The sequence below is a fragment of the Pseudophryne corroboree genome, chromosome 5 (assembly GCF_028390025.1).
Source record: "Pseudophryne corroboree isolate aPseCor3 chromosome 5, aPseCor3.hap2, whole genome shotgun sequence".
Lineage (NCBI taxonomy): Eukaryota > Metazoa > Chordata > Amphibia > Anura > Myobatrachidae > Pseudophryne > Pseudophryne corroboree.
This window is the reverse complement of record NC_086448.1, coordinates 289638032-289661707: the sequence shown is the minus strand read 5'-3', so window position 1 is coordinate 289661707 and position 23676 is coordinate 289638032. Positions and strand designations below refer to the sequence as shown.

At 45.4% G+C, this 23676-nt stretch overlaps 1 protein-coding gene across 4 annotated transcripts in view; it reads right to left on the bottom strand.

The window, feature by feature from the left end:
- The window catches only part of ULK4 (unc-51 like kinase 4), a 1561547-nt gene that overhangs the window by 442335 nt on the left and 1095536 nt on the right, over positions 1-23676 (bottom strand). The window contains exon 34 of one of the 4 annotated variants that reach the window (XM_063922404.1): positions 20952-21076. The exons of the other annotated variants lie outside the window; for them this stretch is intronic. Within the exon in view, the coding sequence (XP_063778474.1) occupies positions 21048-21076 (29 nt within the window). The 3' untranslated portion in view covers positions 20952-21047. Of the gene's footprint in view, positions 1-20951; positions 21077-23676 lie in introns of those variants that run through there. 4 annotated transcript variants of the gene reach the window in all.

Genomic DNA, 23676 nt, shown 5'->3' with positions numbered 1-23676 from the left:
TGTATCTCCTCCAGGACACCAGGTTCGCTCCGAAGGGGCAATTGTGCCAAATAAAATTTTCTTCCCAATGCCCCATAAAAATATTCGCATAACTCGGAGCGAACCTGGTGCCCATAGCTGTTCCGACGTTTTGAAGATAAAAATTGCCATTAAAAACAAAATAATTGTTACCTAAAATGAACTGTACTCCTCTAAGTATAAAATTTTGTAAATCGGTATTAACGGCACTGTTTCCCAGAGTGACAGATAAAGCCTCAATACCATCTTGATGTTTGATAATGGTATATAGTGACTTCACGTCAGCAGTTACTAAAAATTGACCTTCCTGCCATTTGATGTCCTTAATACTTTCTAAAAAGTTCTTTGTGTCCTTCAAATGTGACCTATTTTCCAATATTAATAAAACCTGATTTTAATAAAAGAATTTCACTATTTGGAATTTCACTTCATTATTTGTATGTGATTTTAACATGTCATTTTTTTGTATTTAAGCTGATCCGTGAAAGTATCATCATAAACTGATTGGTATATTTGATTACATAAGAACACAATCATGATCTCCGAAACAAATGAAACTATGTGAAAAGAAGTCCCACAGAACAAAATGTCACTTAGAGTAACTAACGGGTTGCCATAGAAACCGGGACGGATATCACAGGAAGTGACGCGACGCTGTTTCAGCTAAATAATACGGGTTACTATGGAAACCAGGAAACACGTCACCGACGAAGTACATCAACAGACGGAGGGTTGCTACGGCAACCCGTCTCTGAGGCAAATTACGGAAACCCGGAAATACGTCACCGGAAGTGACGCTCCGTAGGTGAGACGCTGAGAGTCACTATGGTTACTATTACGGACACGGCCAATGGGGAGGAGCGCAATTAGTGGTCATGGGACTAGTAGAAATTTAATGTATAGGACCCACCTGCGCTCCTTGGTTGTGATTGGACAATACATATTTAAATAGTAACGTGTGGCAAGAGGTTATCATTCACCCAGGATTCCTTGAAAAAGACCCCAGATAGGGGTGGAAACGCGTTGGAAACTGCTGCTGAAACAGGGGAACGTGGAAGGTACTGCCAGTGACCAGTGTGGACATCGATCTAGTCCATCTTCGTTACCCATGCTTTATTTGGAACTGCTTGGCCACGGTTCCATAGTCATCTGGTAATTACCCTGCATTCTTTTGTTGTCAGGAGCTGCTTTGGTGATTTTGGATCTTAAGTGCAATACTGTATTTATTTGTATATTAAAAACAAGCTTCACTATCATCACTTTTGTTTCATTTCCCCATGGTGGAACCGAGTGTAAAGTGAATAAGAGTGTGAAGACGACAAGAACCACATTCTGACAGCGCCGGCTAAGTCATATTCTCTAATTATACTTTCTCATATGTTTTAGTTAATGTGCCTTATTCGGGATGTGGTCACCATGTTGACATTCAAAATGTCAGTCATAATACGGACACCAGAATGTCGACAGTTATGATGTTAGCATTGTTGAACTGTTCACGATATCGACATTTAAAATGTTGACATGTGAAATGCCAACATTGTTCAGAATGCCAACATCGGGTCAAGCTGCTAGGAGAGGATTAGCATTCCAGAACTCTGCATCACGTGCCACCGATGGACCTAGAGGACACCGCAGAAACTGAACAAAGGAAAGTGATCACCACACTACTGGGACCCATTGCTTTGGACACATTTAAGCATGTCAACATTAGGACCGTGTCAACACTATAAATGTCAACAAAACATACTGAACCCCTTCATTCCAACCTAGGCCTTAATCATTTTTCTCCATTTACAAATGAATTACCTATTGTATAAGCTTACAGCAACATCATTTCAGCTCTGCCACTCTGTGCATGTTTGCATCCGTGTATCGCCATCTACCAGAAGAGACGGTGATAAAGTTGGGTTATTCCCGCAGTGTGGACACTGGCCAACTGCACTGATAGGTTCCAAAGTGATCTGTGTACATCGGTCCAAGATGACCAGACTGTGAAGCATAAGATCTACCCTCATTATAATGCCACGTATATGAAAGTCAAGGCTGCATATAAGATGCAAAGGATGTACTGATCCACGGGCAATAAAGATTATCCATAGTTTAGACTTAATTACCTGCCTAATCCTTGTTGAGCTTCTGAGAAGAAAACAACACAAAACAACTTTTGTAAGCATATATTACACTAAATGGCAATGTAAATAATGATGTTTCTTTCTTGGCATGTTTTCAGAGAAAAAAGTCCCTTTGTACACCTGGACAAAAACAGACCACACACACACATACATACTGTAGATCATTTGTATATGACTAATAACAGAATACCAGATAAAACAAAGAAAGATCAAACAGTCAGTTTAACACTTCAAACAAACTATAGAAAAAGCATTAAGCAATGGACTGTATCTTTGTAATAAACATTTATCAATCCCTTGTCCACAAAAAAGGGCTTTCATCTGCTTACGTACCTTATAGTGCTTATCAAAACTTTTGTTGCACAGCCAAAGTGAAGTGTGTGGGTGTGACTTGTTTAATAAGTGACACATTTAAAGTTATTCCATGTCCTGTACATTAAGCCAATTTGTTCAATTAAAGGGCAGGTTAATTGTGCACCTTTCACCGGAGAAAATAAACTATACTTAAATATTTCATATTACTATGAGTAATAATTATCAGACAAATAAACAAAAATACTTTGAAAGCTGCAATTTACAAGAGGTGTGAATTAGAAACACAAGTTGATACAATAAGCAATCATATGACATTTTCTTATATATACTTAAATTGTTTATACTGTATAATACCTACTGTATAATGTGTACTGGATCTGTCTAAATTGTTCACATGATACCCATGTAATCCTGTATGCTCTATGCCTATATACTAGGCCTATGTAGCAAGGCTTTTACAAATAAACCTTAATGCTTATTCTACACAGTGGCTGGCAAACATACAGTACACACACATTGATCTATATTGTAGCAATGGGATCAGTGTGTATAGAGATACCTGGGGTATTTGGGTGGTCTTCAGTATGCCGACAGCCGGCATACCGACACTTATTCTCCCTCGTGGGGGTCCACGACCCCCCTGGAGGGAGAATAAAATAGTGTGGCGCGCGTAGCTCATTTACGCTCGCCACACTGTCGGTAAGCCGGCGGTCAGGCTCCCGGTATGCTGGTCGCCGGGAGCCCGACCGCCGGCATATCGTAGTGAACCCGGGTTATTTATATGTTAAGCCCAGTGAAGTCATGCATTTGGAGGATAGAAAATGCGTGTATTACTTGCTTGATTGACTTCACTGCATTTCTCACCTGCAGTTTGGCCAGCTAAATGTACATGCCTTCAGCTGGCCAAACTGCAAGAGAGAAATGCACTTACCAGTGGCGGAACTACCACCAGTGCAAGCGGTGCCTTGTACTGGGGCCCGCCACTGTCAAGGGGCCCAAAGCCAACGCGGCATGTAATGAGTCAAACTGACTCATTACATGCCGCCTGGCTGCCTATGTGTGCTGCGGGCCACCGCCGCCCGTTGTGAAGAGCACAGGGACGCAGCGGCCACGGGGGAAAAGGAGGAGGGAGCCGCAGCAGCACAGTGTAATTGGTGGAACCGATGCTGCAGCTGTCCCTCTCCTTTCACATAGGCTGGCCGCCACCGCTGTGAATGCTGGGATGCGCTTCCCTCATCACAGCAGCGGAGGTCAGCCTATGTGGAAGGAGAGAGACAGCTACAGCAGTGCCTCCACCAATTACATTGCGCTGCTGCGGCTCCCGAGTCCCCCTACCTCCTCCTCCTTCTCCCCTGCCCGGGATCATCATCTGCCAGAAGCTGCATGGAGGAGCCTGACTGCCAGTGGAGACAGTAAGTATAATCTATTCTATCTATCTGCCTTAATGTGTAAAAAGGGGGACGCTGTCTGCCTTAATGTGTAAAAAGGGGGACGCTGTCTGCCTTAATGTGTAAAAAGGGGGACGCTGTCTGCCGTAATGTGTAAAAAGGGGCATTGTCTGCTGTAATGTGTAAAAAAGGGGATGCTGTCTGCTGTAATGTGTAAAAAGGGGATGCTGTCTGCCGTAATGTGTCAAAAAGGGGACGCTGTCTGCCGGTAATGTGTAAACAGGGGATGCTGTCTGCCGTAATGTGTAAAAAGGGGATGCTGTCTGCCGTAATGTGTAAAAAAGGGGACACTGCCTGACGTAATGTGTAATAAGGGGACACTGTCCGCTGTAATGTGTAAAAAGGGATTCTACCTGGTGCAGTGGCGCTACTGTGTGGCGTAATTTGAATAATGGAGACTACTGTGCACCGTTATATGAATTGGTATTATTTTGGGGCCACACCAGTTCCCCATGAAGCCACGCCCCTATATTTTTGCACGCACACGCGCACTGCCCCTGTTTTACATAGGGGGGGCTCCGATGCCGTTTCTTGCACACAGCGCTAAAATGTCTAGTTACGGCACTATTGCTAGGTATCCATTTCTCTGGCCCTGAGCAGGTCCCCCTCACCAGATCCTCTCCAGGGGTGAGGGGGTGGACTTGGACGGGATGAGGGGCCCCAAAGCATTTCGTTGCACCTGGGCCCACCGCTCGCTAGTTCCGCCACTGGCACTGAATCAAACGGAATTGATCAAACGGAAAAGCTGTGAGTAACTCCCTTATAAAGGCAAGGTCTTAGTGTCGTTTGCCTGTCATTCTGGGAGGGGGAGGAGGAGTTTATGGTGTAAAGAGACTACCTGGGGGCATTTTCTTTATGACAATTGCCGGTAAAGCAGGACAGTGGCTACAAAGAAGGACTGTATTAACTAGTGATAGAATAATGCCTTGATTCGTGGGTGTATGGGAGGGGGTGTACCAAAATGGACACCTGCAAATAATGGACCTACGCAGTGAGGGGGTGGGCTCTAATTAGGATCTGTGAGGGGGGTTCAAGATACCCAGAAGCCCCACTCCCTTGCGTTGGTGTAATTTTCACAGAATTTACATAATTTTATATTATCTGTGACAAATAGAACATATTAAGTAAAAATAATGCACCACGAAAAACAAACCTTCAGTCTATTCATAAGTATCAAAAAATGTTTTGATGTATTAGCTGAACATGATCATAAACATTTTACATTTCTTCTCAATTTGAAATAAATTACATATTACTGTGTTGGTTGATTTTTCTATAATGTCTCAATGTATAAGTGGTGATTTCTTAAAAAGTTGGAACCATAGCTGCTATTCTTGTTGGTAAACTATTTCTAGTCATCAGTAAAAGCAGTAACTACTACAGCGAAGTGCTATTCAGCATCAAATAAAATGTTTATGTGATGGGTGCCCGGATAACATAGCAAGATAAAAGCGACACACTATTTTAAAAAGAAAACAATCATGTAGAAAAGCAATAATAAACAGGCAGAAATGTATAAATTATCTACAGGTATATGGCATAAAATAATAATAATAATAATAATAATAATAATAATAATAATAATTTTAATAAACATTTGCAGACTATACAGCCCTAGCATTCAACAAAATGTCAACATTGTTACATAAAACCCCCCAAAACATTTAGTTTTGAACGTATAGGTTATATCTTTGCTTTTTGGCAGCTGCAAAGAACAGTGATGGAATTTTAGCTCACTGATCTCTATGGAGACACTGGTACAGTGCACTTGGCAGTCTTTGCAAGGCTGATGCCAGGTTAAAGAGAGGGAAATGCTCTATAATCCACTCTTCTGCCATTCTATGTAAATATGTCTGTGTGCACTGCTTCTGCTCTTCTCTACAGAGAATGCCTATGCAAATTCCCATCTATGCTCCAATCAGCTGTCCAAAATACAACACGGGATACATATAATGAATTAACACCAGTGTGGATAACTCTTCTTTTAATTTCTTTGCTTTATTTTATATGTGCCATAAATACAATGATTCTTCTTTAATTGCAGCATAATTTGAGCACCTAGTATACGTAGGCTAACTATTCAAATACACAAAGAGCCTTTCGTAGGCTGCTAAAAAGTATCTGTTGTTTATGTATTCATTGTAAAGTTAATTGTACGGTAGTTAAAGTAATGTGAGAAAAGTAGAACACAATCTGATATGCTCCTGAAAAGAACAACGTCTGTCACACTTGGGGACAGACTCAATTAGTTGCAAACTATATCACACAGCTTTTTACAACACATCAAATCAGCTCCCACAACTTTTGCTAATCAATTAGAAATCTGTGTTAACACGGTTTTCCATGGGAGAGCTTGCAGCATTTAATTTGTACCTCCAGACTAAATGATAATCGACAGTGATAATAACATGGAAAATGTATGTTGGGTGTTCTATTGATGGGAAAGGAGTTATATATAAACACTAAGGGGGTATTCAATTCAGACAGATAGCAGTTTCTGACTTTTTTAGGTTGGATAGTGCTCCGACCTATTCAATCGTGCTGTCATTTTTTCGACAGGTCGGCAATACCGACTTGTCGGAAAACACGTGGATTGGCGGATTAGCCGCGGATCCACGTGTTTTGTTGGATTCACGGCCAAATCCAGCAGGTTTTAGCCCCGTTTCCGACAATCTCAATCCGACTTTAAAAAAATAGGATTTTAATTACCTACCAGTAAATCCTTTTCTCATAGTCCGTAGAGGATACTGGGGTTCACATTAGTACCATGGTATATAGACAGGTCCACTAGGAGCCTTGGGCACTTTAAGAAATCAATAGTGTGCACTGGCTCCTCCCTCTATGCCCTACCTACCAGACTCAGTCTAGAAACTGTGCCCGAGGAGACGGACATATCTTGAGAGAAGGATTCAGAAAAAGATAGTGGTGAGATTCGAACCAGCACACACAAACAAGAAGAAAACCATGTTAACACAACATAAACAAGAACAGCAACAGCTGATCCAACAATAATACTTAACCAAGTAACCCTGCAGGAAACACGAAGCACTGGGCGGGCACCCAGTATCCTCTACGGACTACGAGAAAAGGATTTACCGCTAGGTAATTAAAATCCGATTTTCTCTTATGTCCTAGGGGATACTGAGGTCCACATTAGTACCATGGGGATGTACCAAAGCTCCCAAACCGGGTGGAAGAGTGCTGAGGTTCTTGCAGAACTGATTGACCAAACTGAAGGTCCTCAGAGGCCAAGGTATCGAACTTGTAGAACTTAGCAAACGTGTTCGAAGCAGACCAAGTAGCTGCTCAGCAGAGCTGCAAAGCTGAGACACCCCGGAGAGCCGCCCAGGAAAAATTAACCGATCGAGTAGAGTGGGCATGAACTGATTTAGGAATGGGCAAAACCTGCCGTAGAGTAAGCATGCTGGATAGTCAGCGTGATTCAGCGAGCAATAGACTGCTTAGAAGCAGGACACCCAATTTTCCTGGGTTCATAGAGAACAAACAGCGAGTCTGATTTTCTGTGACAAGCTGTCCGTTTGACAAAGATTCTCAAAGCCCTCACAACCTTTGGAAGAAACTGCTGACAAGTTCTGAGTTCAGCTCTATCCTCATGAAAAATCAAATCGGGGATCTTGTGAGACAAGTCCTCCAATTCCGAAACATGCCGTACCGAAGCCAAGGCCAATAGTGTGACGGTTTTCCATGTAAGAAAGCTTTACATCCAACTCCTGTAAAGGCTCAGACCAATCCGATTGCAGAAAATGCAACACCACGTTAAGATGCCAAGGTGCCGTGGGAGGCACAAAGGGTGGTTGGATGTGCAGAACTCCTTTCAAGAAGGTCTGAACCTCAGGAAGGGACGCCAATGGTTTCTGGAAGAAAATGGACAAGGTCGAAATCTGGACCTTTATGGAGCCCAGATGCAGACCCACATCCATACCAGACTGCAGAAAAAGCATAAGACGACCCAGATGAAATTCTACCGCAGGAAATTTCCTGTTCTGACACCGATATATTTTCTCCAAATCCGGTGGTAATGTTTAGACGTTACCCCTTTCCTGGCTTGGATCAAGGTAGGAATTACCTTGTCCGGAATCCCTTTCCAGGATAACGTTTGACGCTCAACCTCCATGCTGTCAAACGTAGCCGCGGTAAGTCTTGATAGACGAATGGCCCCTGTTATAGAAGATCCTCCCGAAGAGGCAGAGTCCACGGGTCCTCCAGAAGTAGTTCCAGTAGATCTGTGTACCAAGCCCTTCTTGGCCAATCCAGAGCAATGAGAATTGCTTGAACCCTTTCCCTTTTTATTCTCTTTCAAATGTTTGGGATCAATGGAAGTGGTGGAAAGAAATACACCATCTGGTAGACCCACGGAGTCACCAGAGCGTCCACAGACATCGCCTGTGGGTCTCTTGAAGCCTGCTTCGCAGTTGTCCACACCCAGAATGAAGACTGCGGACAGCACCACGGCATGTCCCTCTGCCCAGAGAAGAATCCTTGTCACATCTGACATTGCTGCCATGCTCTTCGTTCCGCCCTGTTGGTTTATGTACGTCACTGCCGTCACATTGTCCGACTGAACCTGGATGGCTCGATTTTGAAGATGAGACGCCTTCCGAAGGGCATTGTATATTGCCCTTAATTCCAACACGTTGATTGGAAGAATGGATTCCTGACTTGTCCATCTTCCTTGGAAGCCTTCCCCTTGGGTGAGTGCTCCCCACCCACTGAGGCTTGCATCCATGGTTAGTAGAATCCAATTTTGAATCCCGAACCTTCGGCCATCGGCCAGGTGAGAAATCTGTAGCCACCACAGAAGAGAAATCCTGGCTCTTGGGGACAGACAGATCCTCTGGTGCACGTGCAGATGCAATCCGGACCATCTGTCCAGAAGATCCAGCAGGAAGGGTCTTGCGGGAAACCTTCCGTACTGCAGTGACTCGCAAAAGGCTACCACCTTTTCCAGGAGGCGAATGCACAGATGTACCGATATCCTGGGCAGCCATAGGACATCCCTTACCATTGACTGAATTACCAATGCCTTTTCCAGAGGAAGGAACACAGTCTGTACCTCCGTATCCAGTATCATACCTAGGAACGGAAGCCTCCATGTTGGTTCCAGGTGAGATTTTGGCAGATTCAGAATCCACCCCGTGATCCTGGAGTAGTCGTGTGGAGAGGGCAATGCTGTGTAACAACCTTTCCCTGGACAGTGCTTTTATCAGTAGATCGCCCAGGTACAGTATTATGTTCACTCCCTGCTTGCGGAGGAGAAACATCATCTCCGCCAGAACCTTGGTAAACACCCTTGGTGCCGTGGAGAGCCCAAAGGGCAGGGCCTTGAAGTGGTAGTGACAGTCCTGCAATGCAAACCTTAGATAAGCCTGATGAGGCAGCCAAATCGGAATATGAAGGTACGCATCCTTGATATCCAGAGACAACAGGAATTCTCCCTCCTCCAGACCTGAGATCACCGCTCTCAGCGACTCTATCTTGAATTTGAACACCCGTAAATACGGGTTCAGTGACTTGAGGTTTAAAATGGGTCTTACCGAACCATCCGGTTTCGTACCACAAACAGGTTGGAATAGAAACCCTTGTTTTGTAGGTGAAGTGGAACTGGAACAATGACCTGAGTATGTACCAGTTTATTTAATTGCTGCTTATAAGGTCATACTTGCTTCGGGTGAAGCTGGTAAGCCGGATTTTAAGAATCTGTGAGGTGGGAGTTCCTGAAACTCCAGTCTGTAGCCCTGGATGATAAGATCTTTTACCCATGTATCCAGGCATGAGGTGGTCCATACGTGACTGAAATATCGTAACCGGGCTCCCACCTGCCTGTTGACCAGGCAATGCAGTCCACCGTCATGCTGAAGGCTTTGCGGAAGCAGAACCGGAGGTCTCATCCTGTGAGACTGTATATGCAGATTTTCTGGGCTTACCTCTATTGCCTTTGAAGGCAGTAGAAGAGCCTTGGCCTTACCTTTAAACTTTGATGTCCAAAAGGACTGCAACGTTGGTGCAGAATAGGATTTCCTAGCCATGGGAGCTGCGGAAGGAAGATATGTAGACTTACCCGCCATAGCCTTGGATATCCACGTATCCAGTTTATCTCCAAAAAGGGCTGCACCTGTGAAAGGTAGGCTTTCCACGCCTTTCCTGGAATCCGCATCCGCAGTCCACTGGAATAGCCACGAGCCCCTACGTGCTGACACTGCCATGGCGGCAGTGCACACGTTGAGCAATCCAATCTCCTTTATGGCCTCCACCATAAAGTTAGCAGAATCCTGTATATGCTGTAGGAGTAAAATAATCTCCCCCCTGGACAAGGAATCTAACCCATCAATTAGATTACTAGACCATTTTGCAATGGCCCTAGGGATCCATGTACAAACTATAGTGGGTGTTTGGGCCACCCCCGCCGCTGTGTACAAAGATTTGAAAGTGGTCTCAATTTTGCGGTCTGCAGCATCCTTCAACGTAGCTGCCCCAGGAACCGGTAAAACAATCTTGCATGACAGCCTGGAAACGGACGCATCCACTACCGGCAGGATTTCCCATTTTTTCCTGTCATCCTGAGGAAACGGGAAGGATGTAATCAACTGTTTTGGAATCTGAAACTTCCTGTCAGGATTAACCCAAGTTGCTTCAAAAAGGGAATTTAACTCCTTGGAATCAGGAAAAGTAGCAGATGATTTCTTTTTTACATTAAAAAAGGATTCCTCCTCGTCTTCTGACACCTTGTCAGGAATATACAAAACCTCTCTTATAAGCTTCAATCACGGCCTGTATTGCCTGTGCTAAAGCTGCACCCCCCCACACCAAGTCCACTTCCCCCTCCTCTCGGTCTGATACATCATCATCGGTATCAGCCTGCATGATTTGGGCCAGAGTACGCTTCTGTGGACAAATAGCAGGGGTCTGAGAAGCCGTAATGACCACTGAATCTCTATTCATCAGGTCATCTACAGATTGCCTTAAGTATTGCATCTCCTTCTCATTTTGGGATAATTTATTTAAAATATTTGAAATCATCCCTTTTAATGAATCTAACCATACTGGTTCAGATCAACTAGCCTGAAAATGTGTACCATCCTGAGTACACTGTAATGATACCCCCGATTGAGAAAAGCACTCTGCTGTGCATGATACACAATCCTTTGACATGATAATGCAAAAGAATACACACCCACACAGTAAGGAATAGGTTAAAAGCACAGTTAACCCACACAGAGCCCTTCTAGGGAGACACAGAGAAATGGAGACCGCCACACAGCGCCCTTATAGCTAAGGTATAGACCTAGCTGGGTCGCCAACTAAAAACCCTTAATAGGGTTTAATATACCAAATTATTGCTCCCCCCCTTTGCTATGACCCCCTGGTACCACTGAGGTGCTTTGGAGTCCGAGTGGAGGAGCTGCACCATCCAGTCAGGCTGCCTGTGTAAGCTTGCAGAAAGGAAATGGCGCTAGTGAACCACTGGATCCGCTCATAGTGAAGGCCCCGCAGCTTCCCGCTTTTATACTGGCTGAGGTAACTTGAATTAAAAGGGTTACAGTTGGTTGGAACCCCGGGAAACAGTGGCAGTCGTAGGTAATAAGCATGGCTTCAGCCGCCCCTGACAGCGGTCACTGCAGTGTCCCTGAAGCCGAAGCGCAGCGTGCATGCAGGGCTGTGCTCTACCCTCATGACGCCATTACAGCCGGCGACCCGCTAACCGGGACACCGGCCCCCTACTCACCACTCTTCAGGCTCTGTTAGGGGTGGCGGCGTGCTGCGGGTGTGTACGCTCACCGTGGTGGGGCTTACTTATAGGACCCTCAGGAGCTCAGTGTCCTGTCAGCAGGGAATGGGACCATTAACCCTAGGAAGGTTGCCCCCCCCACTCCCCTCCCCCTCCCCCCCCCCCCCCCCCCCCCTCAAGTCCCACGAAGCAGGCAGTCTGGTGCCAGCCAGAGCTGCCTGAATAAAACAAAAAAGAAAATAAATGCAGAAAACTCTTCACTGGCTTCCCAAGTGTGACCGGCTCCTCTGGGCACATTTTCTGGTAGGAGGGGCATAGAGGGAGGAGCCAGTGCACACTATTGATTTCTTAAAGTGCCCAAGGCTCCCAGTGGACCCGTCTATACCCCATGGTACTAATGTGGACCCCAGTATCCTCTAGGATGTAAGAGAAAAGTCGGATTGAGATTGTCGAGAATGGGCAAATCTTGTTGGATTTGGCCACTAATTGAATACTGTAATTTCGGATCCTTTCCGTCGGAAAGGATACAACATCAATTGAATACCCCCCTAAGGGGTAAATTTACTAAGATGGGAGTTCTATTTAAGATGGGATGTGGCCCGTAACAACCAATCAGATTCCATGTATTAACTTCTAGAAGTTGCTAAATAAATGAAAAGTTAAATCTGATTGGTGTATTATCTTCTAGAAGTTGCTAGAAAAATGAGAAGTTAAATCTGAATGGATGCTCTGGTTAACATCCCATCTTAAACAGAACTCCCATCTTAGTAAATTTACCCCTAAGGGTGGAATTCAAATGTTTTTTCCACTGGCAGCCACTAGATGGCACCCAAACTGAGCTATTTCTATATTAGCTCCGTTTATGCGTGATGGCTGCTGGCGCCTGCATTTCAGCTAAACCTGACTCTATGGGTGCGATCAGCTCAATAAAGACATACAATTAAATATCACCCCTGTGATCTCCAGTTACTTTAGATGGGAGATCGGTCGCGATAATCCATTGAATTCTGCCTTACAAAAATTACTAGAGAAAATTTTTAATGTACCACAACAGTCTCAAAGCATTTTTATTTGCTGAAATATAATTGCTGGCTATTATTTTTCCTATATTAATAAAATAAGAATTTACTTACCGATAATTCTATTTCTCGGAGTCCGTAGTGGATGCTGGGGTTCCTGAAAGGACCATGGGGAATAGCGGCTCCGCAGGAGACAGGGCACAAAAGTAAAGCTTTTACAGGTCAGGTGGTGTGTACTGGCTCCTCCCCCTATGACCCTCCTCCAGACTCCAGTTAGGTACTGTGCCCGGACGAGCGTACACAATAAGGGAGGATTTTGAATCCCGGGTAAGACTCATACCAGCCACACCAATCACACCGTACAACTTGTGATCTAAACCCAGTTAACAGTATGATAACAGAGGAGCCTCTGAAAGATGGCTTCCTAAACAATAACCCGAATTAGTTAACAATAACTATGTACAAGTATTGCAGATAATCCGCACTTGGGATGGGCGCCCAGCATCCACTACGGACTCCGAGAAATAGAATTATCGGTAAGTAAATTCTTATTTTCTCTATCGTCCTAAGTGGATGCTGGGGTTCCTGAAAGGACCATGGGGATTATACCAAAGCTCCCAAACGGGCGGGAGAGTGCGGATGACTCTGCAGCACCGAATGAGAGAACTCCAGGTCCTCCTTTGCCAGGGTATCAAATTTGTAAAAATTTACAAACGTGTTCTCCCCTGACCACGTAGCTGCTCGGCAGAGTTGTAATGCCGAGACCCCTCGGGCAGCCGCCCAAGATGAGCCCACCTTCCTTGCGGAATGGGCCTTTACAGATTTAGGCTGTGGCAGGCCTGCCACAGAATGTACAAGTTGAATTTTGTTACAAATCCAACGAGCAATCGACTGCTTAGAAGCAGGTGCACCCAACTTGTTGGGTGCATACAGTATAAACAGCGAGTCAGATTTTCTGACTCCAGCCGTCCTTTAAATGTATATTTTAAGGCTCTGACAACGTCCAACAACTTGGAGTCCTTCAAGTCGTCTGTAGCCGCAGGCACTACAATAGGCTGGTTCAGGTGAAACGCTGATACCACCTTAGGGAGAAAATGCGGACGCGTCCGCAGCTCTGCCCTATGTCGAATGGAAAATTAAATAAGGGCTTTTATAAAACAAAGCCGCCAGTTCAGATACTCTCCCGGCCGAAGCCAGGGCCAGTAACATAGTCACTTTCCATGTGAGATATTTCAAATCCACCTTCTTTAGTGGTTCAAACCAATTGGATTTGAGGAAATCTAAAACTACATTTAGATCCCACGGTGCCACCTTAGGCACCACAGGAGGCTGTATATGCAGTACTCCTTTGATAAAAATCTGGACCTCAGGGACTGAGGCCAATTCTTTTTGGAAGAATATTGATAGGGCCGAAATTTGAACCTTAATAGATCCCAATTTGAGACCCATAGACAATCCTGATTGCAGGAAATGTAGGAAAACGACCCAGTTGAAATTCCTCCATCGGAGCACTCCGCTGCTCGCACCACGCAACATATTTTCGCCAAATACGGCGATAATGCTTCGCGGTGACTTCCTTCCTTGCCTTTATCAAGGTAGGAATGACTTCTTCTGGAATGCCTTTTCCTTTTAGGATCTGGCATTCAAACGCCATGCCGTCAAACGCAGCCGCGGTAAGTCTTGAAAAAGACAAGTACCCTGCTGAAGCAGGTCCCTTCTCAGAAGTAGAGGCCACGGATCGTCCGTGACCATCTCTTGAAGTTCCGGGTACCAAGTCCTTCTTGGCCAATCCGGAGCCACTAGTCTTACTCCTCTTTGCCGTATAATCCTCAATACCTTTGGTATGAGAGGCAGAGGAGGAAACACATATACCGACTGGTACACCCAAGGTGTTACCAGCGCGTCCACAGCTATTGCCTGCGGATCTCTTGACCTGGCGCAATACCTGTCCAGTGTTTTGTTGAGGCGAGACGCCATCATGTCCACCATTGGTTTTACCCAACGGTTTAATAGCATGTGGAAAACTTCTGGATGAAGTCCCCACTCTCCCGGGTGAAGGTCGTGTCTGCTGAGGAAGTCTGCTTCCCAGTTGTCCACGCCCGGGATGAATACTGCTGACAGTGCTATCACGTGATTCTCCGCCCAGCGAAGGATCCTGGCAGCTTCTGCCATTGCCCTCCTGCTTCTTGTGCCGCCCTGTCTGTTTACATGGGCGACTGCCGTGATGTTGTCCGACTGGATCAACACCGGTCTTCCTTGAAGCAGAGGCTCCGCCTGGCTTAGAGCATTGTAGATTGCTCTTAGTTCCAGAATGCTTATGTGAAGAGACTTTTTCAGGCTCGACCACACTCCCTGGAAATTTCTTCCCTGTGTGACTGCTCCCCAGCCTCTCTGGCTGGCACCCGTGGTCACCAGGATCCAATCCTGCATGCCGAATCTGCGGCCCTCCAATAGATGAGCCTCCTGCAACCACCACAGAAGGGATACCCTTGTCCTCGGCGACAGGGTTATCCGCAGGTGCATCTGAAGATGCGACCCTGACCATTTGTCCAACAGATCCCTTTGCATGGAATCTGCCGAAAGGGATTGCTTCGTAAGAAGCTACCATTTTTTCCCAGGACTCTTGTGCATTGATGTACAGACACCTTTCCTGGTTTTAGGAGGTTCCTGACCAGGTCAGATAACTCCTTGGCTTTTTCTTCGGGAAGAAAAACCTTTTCTGAACTGTGTCCAGAATCATCCCCAGGAACAGCAGACGAGTTGTCGGCATTAATTGGGATTTTGGAATATTCAGAATCCATCCGTGCTGCTTTAGCACCTCTCGAGATAGTGCTAAACCCATCTCTAGCTGTTCTCTGGACCTTGCCCTTATTAGGAGATCGTCCAAGTATGGGATAATTAATACGCCTTTTCTTCGAAGAAGAAATATTATCTCGGCCATTACCTTTGTAAAGACCCGAGGTGCCGTGGACAAACCAAACGGCAGCGTCTGAAACTGATAGTGACAGTTTTGTACAACGAACCTGAGGTACCCCTGGTGTGAGGGGTAATTGGAACGTGGAGATACGCATCCTTGATGTCCAAGGATACCATAAAGTCCCCTTCTTCCAGGTTCGCTATCACTGCTCTGAGTGACTCCATCTTGAACTTGAACTTCTTTATGTACAGGTTCAAGGACTTCAGATTTAGAATAGGCCTTACCGAGCCATCCGGCTTCGGTACCACAAAAAGAGTGGAATAATACCCCTTCCCTTGTTGTAGAAGAGGTACCTTGACTATCACCTGCTGAGAATACAGCTTGTGAATGGCTTCCAAAACCGTCTCCCTTTCTGAGGGGGACGTTGGTAAAGCAGACTTCAGGAAACGGCGAGGTGGCTCTGTCTCTAATTTCAACCTGTACCCCTGAGATATTATCTGCAGGATCCAGGGATTTACCTGCGAGTGAGCCCACTGCGCGCTGTAATTCTTGAGACGACCGCCTACCGCCCCCGAGTCCGCTTGCGAAGCCCCAGCGTCATGCTGAGGCTTTTGTAGAAGCCGGGGAGGGCTTCTGTTCCTGGGAAGGAGCTGCCTGTTGCTGTCTCTTCCCTCGTCCTCTGCCTCGTGGCAGATATGAATAGCCCTTTGCTCTCTTATTTTTAAAGGAACGAAAAGGCTGCGGTTGAAAGGTCGGTGCCTTTTTCTGTTGGGGAGTGACTTGAGGTAGAAAGGTGGATTTCCCGGCCGTAGCCGTGGCCACCAAATCCGATAGACCGACCCCAAATAACTCCTCTACGCATCGCCTGTCCACTGTCGTGTCCATAAAGCTCTTCTGGCCGAAATGGACATAGCACTTACCCGTGATGCCAGTGTGCAGATATCTCTCTGTGCATCACGCATATAAAGAAATGCATCCTTTATTTGTTCTAACGACAGTAAAATATTGTCCCTGTCCAGGGTATCAATATTTTCGATCAGGGACTCTGACCAAACTACCCCAGCACTGCACATCCAGGCAGTCGCAATAGCTGGTCGTAGTATAACACCTGCATGTGTGTATATACCTTTTTGGATATTTTCCATCCTCCTATCTGATGGATCTTTAAGTGCGGCCGTCTCAGGAGAGGGTAACGCCACTTGTTTTGATAAGCGTGTTAGCGCTTTGTCCACCCTAGGAGGTGTTTCCCAGCGCTCCCTAACCTCTGGCGGGAAAGGGTATAAAGCCAATAACTTCTTTGAAATTAGCAGTTTTTTATCGGGGCACCCCACGCTTCATCACACACGTCATTTAATTCTTCTGATTCGGTAAAAACTACTGGTAGTTTTTTCACACCCCACATAATACCCTGTTTAGTGGTACCTGTAGTATCAGCTAAATGTAACATCTCCTTTATTGCCAAAATCATATAACGTGTGGCCCTTTTGGAAAATACGGTTGATTCGTCACCTTCACTACCGGAATCAGTGCCTGTGTCTGGGTCTGTGTCGACCGACTGAGGCAAGGGGCGTTTTACAGCCCCTGACGGTGTTTGAGGCGCCTGGACAGGCACTAAGTGAGTGTCCGGCCGCCTCATGTCGGCAAACGACTGCTTAAGCGAGTTGACGCTATCCCGTAATTCCACAAATAAAGGCATCCATTCTGGTGTCGACCCCCTAGAAGGTGACATCCTCATATTTGGCAATTGCTCCGCCTCCACACCAATAACGTCCTCATACATGTCGACACACACGTACCGACACACAGCAGACACACAGGGAATGCTCTATACGAAGACAGGACCCACTAGCCCTTTGGGGAGACAGAGGGAGAGTCTGCCAGCACACACCAAAAAGCGCTATATATGACAGGGATAGCCTTATGATTAAGTGCTCCCTTATAGCTGCTTTTATATTAATATATTGCCATTTATTTTGCCCCCCCTCTCTGTTATACCCTGTTTCTGTAGTGCAGTGCAGGGGAGAGACCTGGGAGCCTTCCTGACCAGCGGAGCTGTGACAGAAAATGGCGCCGTGTGCTGAGGAGATAGGCCCCGCCCCTTTTCCGGCGGGCTCGTCTCCCGCTATTTAGTACATTTAGGCAGGGGTAAATATCTCCATATAGCCTCTGGGGCTATATGTGAGGTATTTTTAGCCTTTTTAAAGGTTTACATTTGCCTCCCAGGGCGCCCCCCCCCAGCGCCCTGCACCCTCAGTGACTGCCGTGTGAAGTGTGCTGAGAGGAAAATGGCGCACAGCTGCAGTGCTGTGCGCTACCTTAAGAAGACTGCAGGAGTCTTCAGCCGCCGATTCTGGACCTCTTCTTGCTTCAGCATCTGTGAGGGGGCCGGCGGCGTGGCTCCGGTGACCATCCAGGCTGTACCTGTGATCGTCCCTCTGGAGCTTCATGTCCAGTAGCCAAGAAGCCAATCCATCCTGCACGCAGGTGAGTTCACTTCTTCTCCCCTCTGTCCCTCGTTGCAGTGATCCTGTTGCCAGCAGGAATCACTGTAAAATAAAAAACCTAAGCTAAACTCTCTAAGCAGCTCTTTATGAGAGCCACCTAGAATTGCACCCTTCTCGGCCGGGCACAAAAATCTAACTGGAGTCTGGAGGAGGGTCATAGGGGGAGGAGCCAGTACACACCACCTGACCTGTAAAAGCTTTACTTTTGTGCCCTGTCTCCTGCGGAGCCGCTATTCCCCATGGTCCTTTCAGGAACCCCAGCATCCACTTAGGACGATAGAGAAAAGTTGTTAAAATCAACCATTTGATATCTTCCATTGCCTCCTATATTTTGCTTACGGCCTCTAATAGCCATCTACTCTGTGCTTAATGCCAGTTGCCTAGAGAAGCTTACAGCTAATCCTCATCCTAAGTGATTTCAGCTATAGACTGTGGCACACTGTGGCAGTGGCACACTCAGGGGTGTTTCTGGGTAGTTGGAAGCCACCCTATGACCTGCAGCAGTGTTTCTGCACAGTGCTGCTGATTGACAGACAGACAGAGGCGTTCGCAGGGCAGGAGGGGGCGCCGTGGTTGCATTTTAGGGGTGTTGCGGCAGCGTTGTGGGGGGGGGGGCACAGTCCAGACAATGCAGGTGTCATTTGTGGGGCGGACCGCGGCAGCTGCATAATGACCACAAAAAATGGCGGGTTGCCATCTGCCTTAGCAGAAAGCATCCCAGTCGTGCGATGCTTTAGCATGTTTGCGGGGGGAGACGGGAGGGGTGGGAAAGGGGGCAGGACCAGGCATGACAAATCGGCACGTGAGAACAGCTCAAGGGACCCTTAAGAGAGAGCCCCTATGCAGGAGAGAGTGTGCAAGTATCGGGGACACACGAGAGGAGGGCGAGTAGAAACAAACAGTGCCTGCTGGTTTGTCCAGTGCAGGAAGAAGCAGGACCTGCACTGGGGAAGCATCCAGAGAGAGGGAGAGAAAGACAGGATCCCTGTTCAATCGGTGATTAGGGAATGCAAAGTAAATATATGTACTTTTATCATTTTTCTATTAAAATATTAAAGCCTTATTCCTACCGAACGTACCTTGTAAGAATAAGGCATTATATTTGGTGTAGATGCAGCCTAAAGCTAAAATTATAACCACACCGGCTTGTATGGTGGGCATGACCACAACAGTGACCCATACATTGCCTAATTTATTTTGCACAAGAACGGAGCAGAGTTTCACACTGACACAAATGAGCTGTGAACAGCTACACAAAGGATTACAAGGAGCCGAGTGTCTGGCTATCTTTACCCGAGATCTAACATTTGACAATTACTGATTAGAATTCATAACTTTTGCCATGCACGGTTTGACGGTCATCTATTTTTATCAGCAATTTAAATGGCTCTTCAGAAGCGACATCATCTAAAACAGTTTAATATTTTGCTTAACTTGGACCTGTTTCTGAGTTGGAACTAAACTAAGTTGGAGTAAGTAAGTACTCGCCTAGTAAGTAACTTCGCACCTAGGAAAAAACATGCTGCACTGCAGGTGGGTCAGATATAAAAAGTGCAGAGAGATGTAGATTTGAGAGAGGCATGTTCAAACCCAAATCTACATTGCAGTTAAAAAAAAATAAAGCTGTCCAGCATTTGTAAGCTACATGCAAAAGCAGTCAATATCTACCCCACATGCAAAAAAATGTACGGGCCATGTAGAAATACCATCTTCCCCTCATGGATGTCCTGAATGCTGAGTGGGAAGCTCCAGCAAAACCTCATTCCTCTCATCCAGAACTCTTTTGTTACGGGCAAAAGCCCACACATTCTTGTAAAGTCTGCCAGGAGAAATCCTGAAATATTTGGATGTTATGACCAATGAAGACAATGTGGCCAAGTCCCCACACTTTTTGAAGGATTGCCTCCTTGGTGTAAAAGAAGTGTAAGTGTAGTAATGTATCTTGGGAATCCACTTTGGAGATCTCTGGAATGAAGGGCACAATGGGCTATATCAAATAGTGTTTAAATATCCAAGTCCAACTCTAACCGTTCATAGAAGACTTTAGTGAGAGTCTCGTGGGGGAAAACCATCTTTAGGATTCCCAGATAATTACGATGGCCTCTCTTGATAAGATCTTCTAGGCGGCATTGGTTCTTTCTTAATTTATTATCATTCTTGTTTCATTTGTATTGCTGCTGAGGTATTTCACAAAATTCCCCATTTATATCTGATGGCAAAGGAACGGTATAGGAGGCATTGGTATATTGGAGAACTGTATCTCCGGTTGGACTTTGTAGCAACACAGGGGATTGGGCCTTATAGGGAGGGGGGGGTGCTGAAGCTAGTGAGGAACGTAGGCAATGTAGCACCAGAGGAAAACTCTAACACTTTTTCCATCCATCATAGCAGGGGCCCTTCTTATCTTCCCCCATGAATAAATTGGTCAGCACACAGCAAAGCGGGAGAACATGATTATAAATAATGTATATGAGTGCACATAGGTATCAGAAACTAGAGCTGTCAGAAGTTCCTTACATCCAGGGCAGCAGGAGGGGGCACTTTTAAGGCAAAATGGATATTAAGCTGCTCTTATTTTCAGGTGGGAGCAGAAAGGCTCATCAGGTAGAAAACAAAATGTAAATACGGGGTGAATGATACATGCTTAGAAGCACTAGAGGAAAGCTACTGAAATTAGGTACTATAGATTGGCAAATTCATATAGAGAGAACCAGCCCAACTGGGCCCTGTAGATGGTAGAGGCTGAAAATGCAAGGAAATCACATCAGTACCCCATATAGACAGAGATATGGCTCCCATTCTTACCATTTGGGATGTCTTCGCTTATATCTTGGAGAAAGGACAGCAGGGACACAGTAGAGAGATGTAAGCAGTCAGTGGGATCCATGTTACTTGAGCCTCCATGGGATGCTGGATGCAGGATGAATCCTGGAGCTGAGTCTCCTGGTCACAGGGCCAACAGCAGTGTTGATAACACTGAATTGGAGGGAGCAGCAAATGGAAAAGAGAATGAGAAGTGGGCCGTTCAGGTGCTCTGTGCCAAATTTGAGGCTGCTGGGAAACAGAACAATGCCTAAATCTAGTAGACGCTAGCAGATGCTAAATGGATTGCTGTGGTCCTGGAGGCAGGTGGATGTCACAGATGCAGACCAAGCCAAGGGAGTAAATGGCATGCTAGACACATATTGGAGCTTCCGCTACCAACAAGCCAAAGTGTTGCAATCTAGAAGTGGCTTATGAGGCAGGATTACAGGCCCCATAAAAACTATTGGTGCAGGATTGCACAGAACCTCGAAGACTAGATCAGAGAGATCCAGAAATTCACTGAAGATTATACTATAAACCACTCAGAGTTCAGCAAAGTCTTTTTCAGCTGCTCCATATCTTCTCCAGTCCTGGGCAGCAATGACAGTAGTATCAGTACTGGGTACTCTCCGTAGTCACCTGTCTGTATCTTCTACATGAGGAGAAACCCAATTATGCCTCACAGATTCCTTCACTTCAACGATAACCAACCCTCTGGTCTTGCTCAGAGTCCAGAAAACTTACAAGCACTGACAGAATGGTTACAGCTGAGAAGTATTAAAGATGTGGCTTTATATGCCTATCAATGAGTATCACTTTCAGTATCTATAAGGACATAACAAACATGGAAAAATACTATACAGCAGTGGTTCCAAAACTGTCCAGGTTCCATGGCTGAGCACAAATGGTTAAATCAAACTGACTGAACATACTAATTAGGTCACATGTGCCCAAAGTATGGTTACCCTTAAAGACTAGACTGTTAGAGTGCCTTGAGGACCGAGTTTGGGAACCTCTGCTATACATTTCTGTGAACGCAGTATTTCTTTCCCGCAGTCTCAGTATTAATAAGTATTAATAAGTAAATATGTTAAAACAAAAGTGCTAAAACTATCTGAATCTGTGAATATAGAAGAAATAAAACAATGTATATATAATGTGGTGTTTTGAACCATGTTTGCAACAATAACCAGCACTACAAGTAGTTGTCTAAAATATTGGACATGTGTTTGTGTTATTTTTTACCATGTTAGTCTTTTTAATATATTTTACATAAATACCTGTGTGCTTTTACTCTGTGAGAATAGTTTTTTAGTAAAGCGTTTTGTTTTATAAATAGATTGACATATTTATGTTACTCTGAAATCTATTCTCTGTATATAATTTGACACCAGTGGTCGATCTTAATATCCTATCCTGGTTACTATATTTGTTTTATCCACCATCTCACCCCTGCTTCATACACTTAGGATTGAGCAGATGCCCTCTACAGATGGAGCCTCCGTTATCTTTGCTGGATGAGGTATTAGTCGCGATAAGGCATACGCAGCTTGCTTGGGTGCAATGAGGCTTGCCTAGTCGTAGGGAGGCGCACAAAGCGTTTGGCATTACCTTATTTTAAAATACAATACTGAACAACAGCGTAAGAACTACGTTACTGGTGCTTCTCAATACACTACAGTATGTCATACAGTATATTACAGTATATACAGTACAGACGCAAATAGTACAGTATATACAGATGCAAACAAACGTGATAAAGCCACAGTATGGTCCATTGACGTTGGGAATATGTGAGCGTCCAAGTCCCGCAGACAAATCAACAAATAAAAATAGTAGTGTATACACACGCAAACGAACGTGTTACAGGTATGGTCTATTGATGTTATGGATATGTGAGCATCCAAATTCCGTAGTATTAAGTATAATGGGGAGAGATAAAAGCTCTTCCCTAAGTTCCTGGATGCCAAATCACTGTGCTTAGCATCTCTATACAGCATTTTCTATTTGAGTACTGAATAGCACAAACAGCTTGTAACGTACTCTGCTGTAATAACTACAGCGGCAATTGTTATCTTTAGAAGTATAATGGGGAGAGATAAAAGCTCCTCCCTAAGTTCCTGGATGCCAAATCACCGTGCTTAGCATCTCTGTACAGCATTTTCTATTTGAGTACTGAATAGCACGAACAGCTTGTAACGTACTCTGCTGGAAAAGGCTACACTGGCAAGTGTTATCTTTCTAAGTATAATGGGGAGAGATAAAAGCTCCTCCCTATGTTCCTGGATGCCAAAATACAGTGCTTAGCATCTCTGTACAGTATTTTCTATCTAGCCAGAAATCCCGCACCCCGTACAAGCTGGGCGGACAACTGGAGGGGACCCAACACACGGTTGCTTGCCATTTCCCTTTGCGGTGTCACATAAACTAGTGGTCTGCCCCGAAAGCCAAAAGTCTCCTCTTTTGTATGGTACCAACGTTGAGTCTCTGGGACACCCAGAACCGGAGATATCAGGATGCAAAGTGGACCCATTTTCCCATAGACTATAATGGGCCCATTAATTCAGACCGACCATGGGTTCCTACGCTTGCCGTTAGCCTTTTGGGGATCACAGAAACTTGGGCTCGGTATCCCCTGGTAGATAATCGTCTCCCCTTCCAAACCAAATACAGTTCTAAGCCGAATGGACCCCCAGAACCTGATATATTAAGCTTTAAACCCATTTTAATTGAATTTAATTTAATAGCTCACATAGGTGGTCATTCCGAGT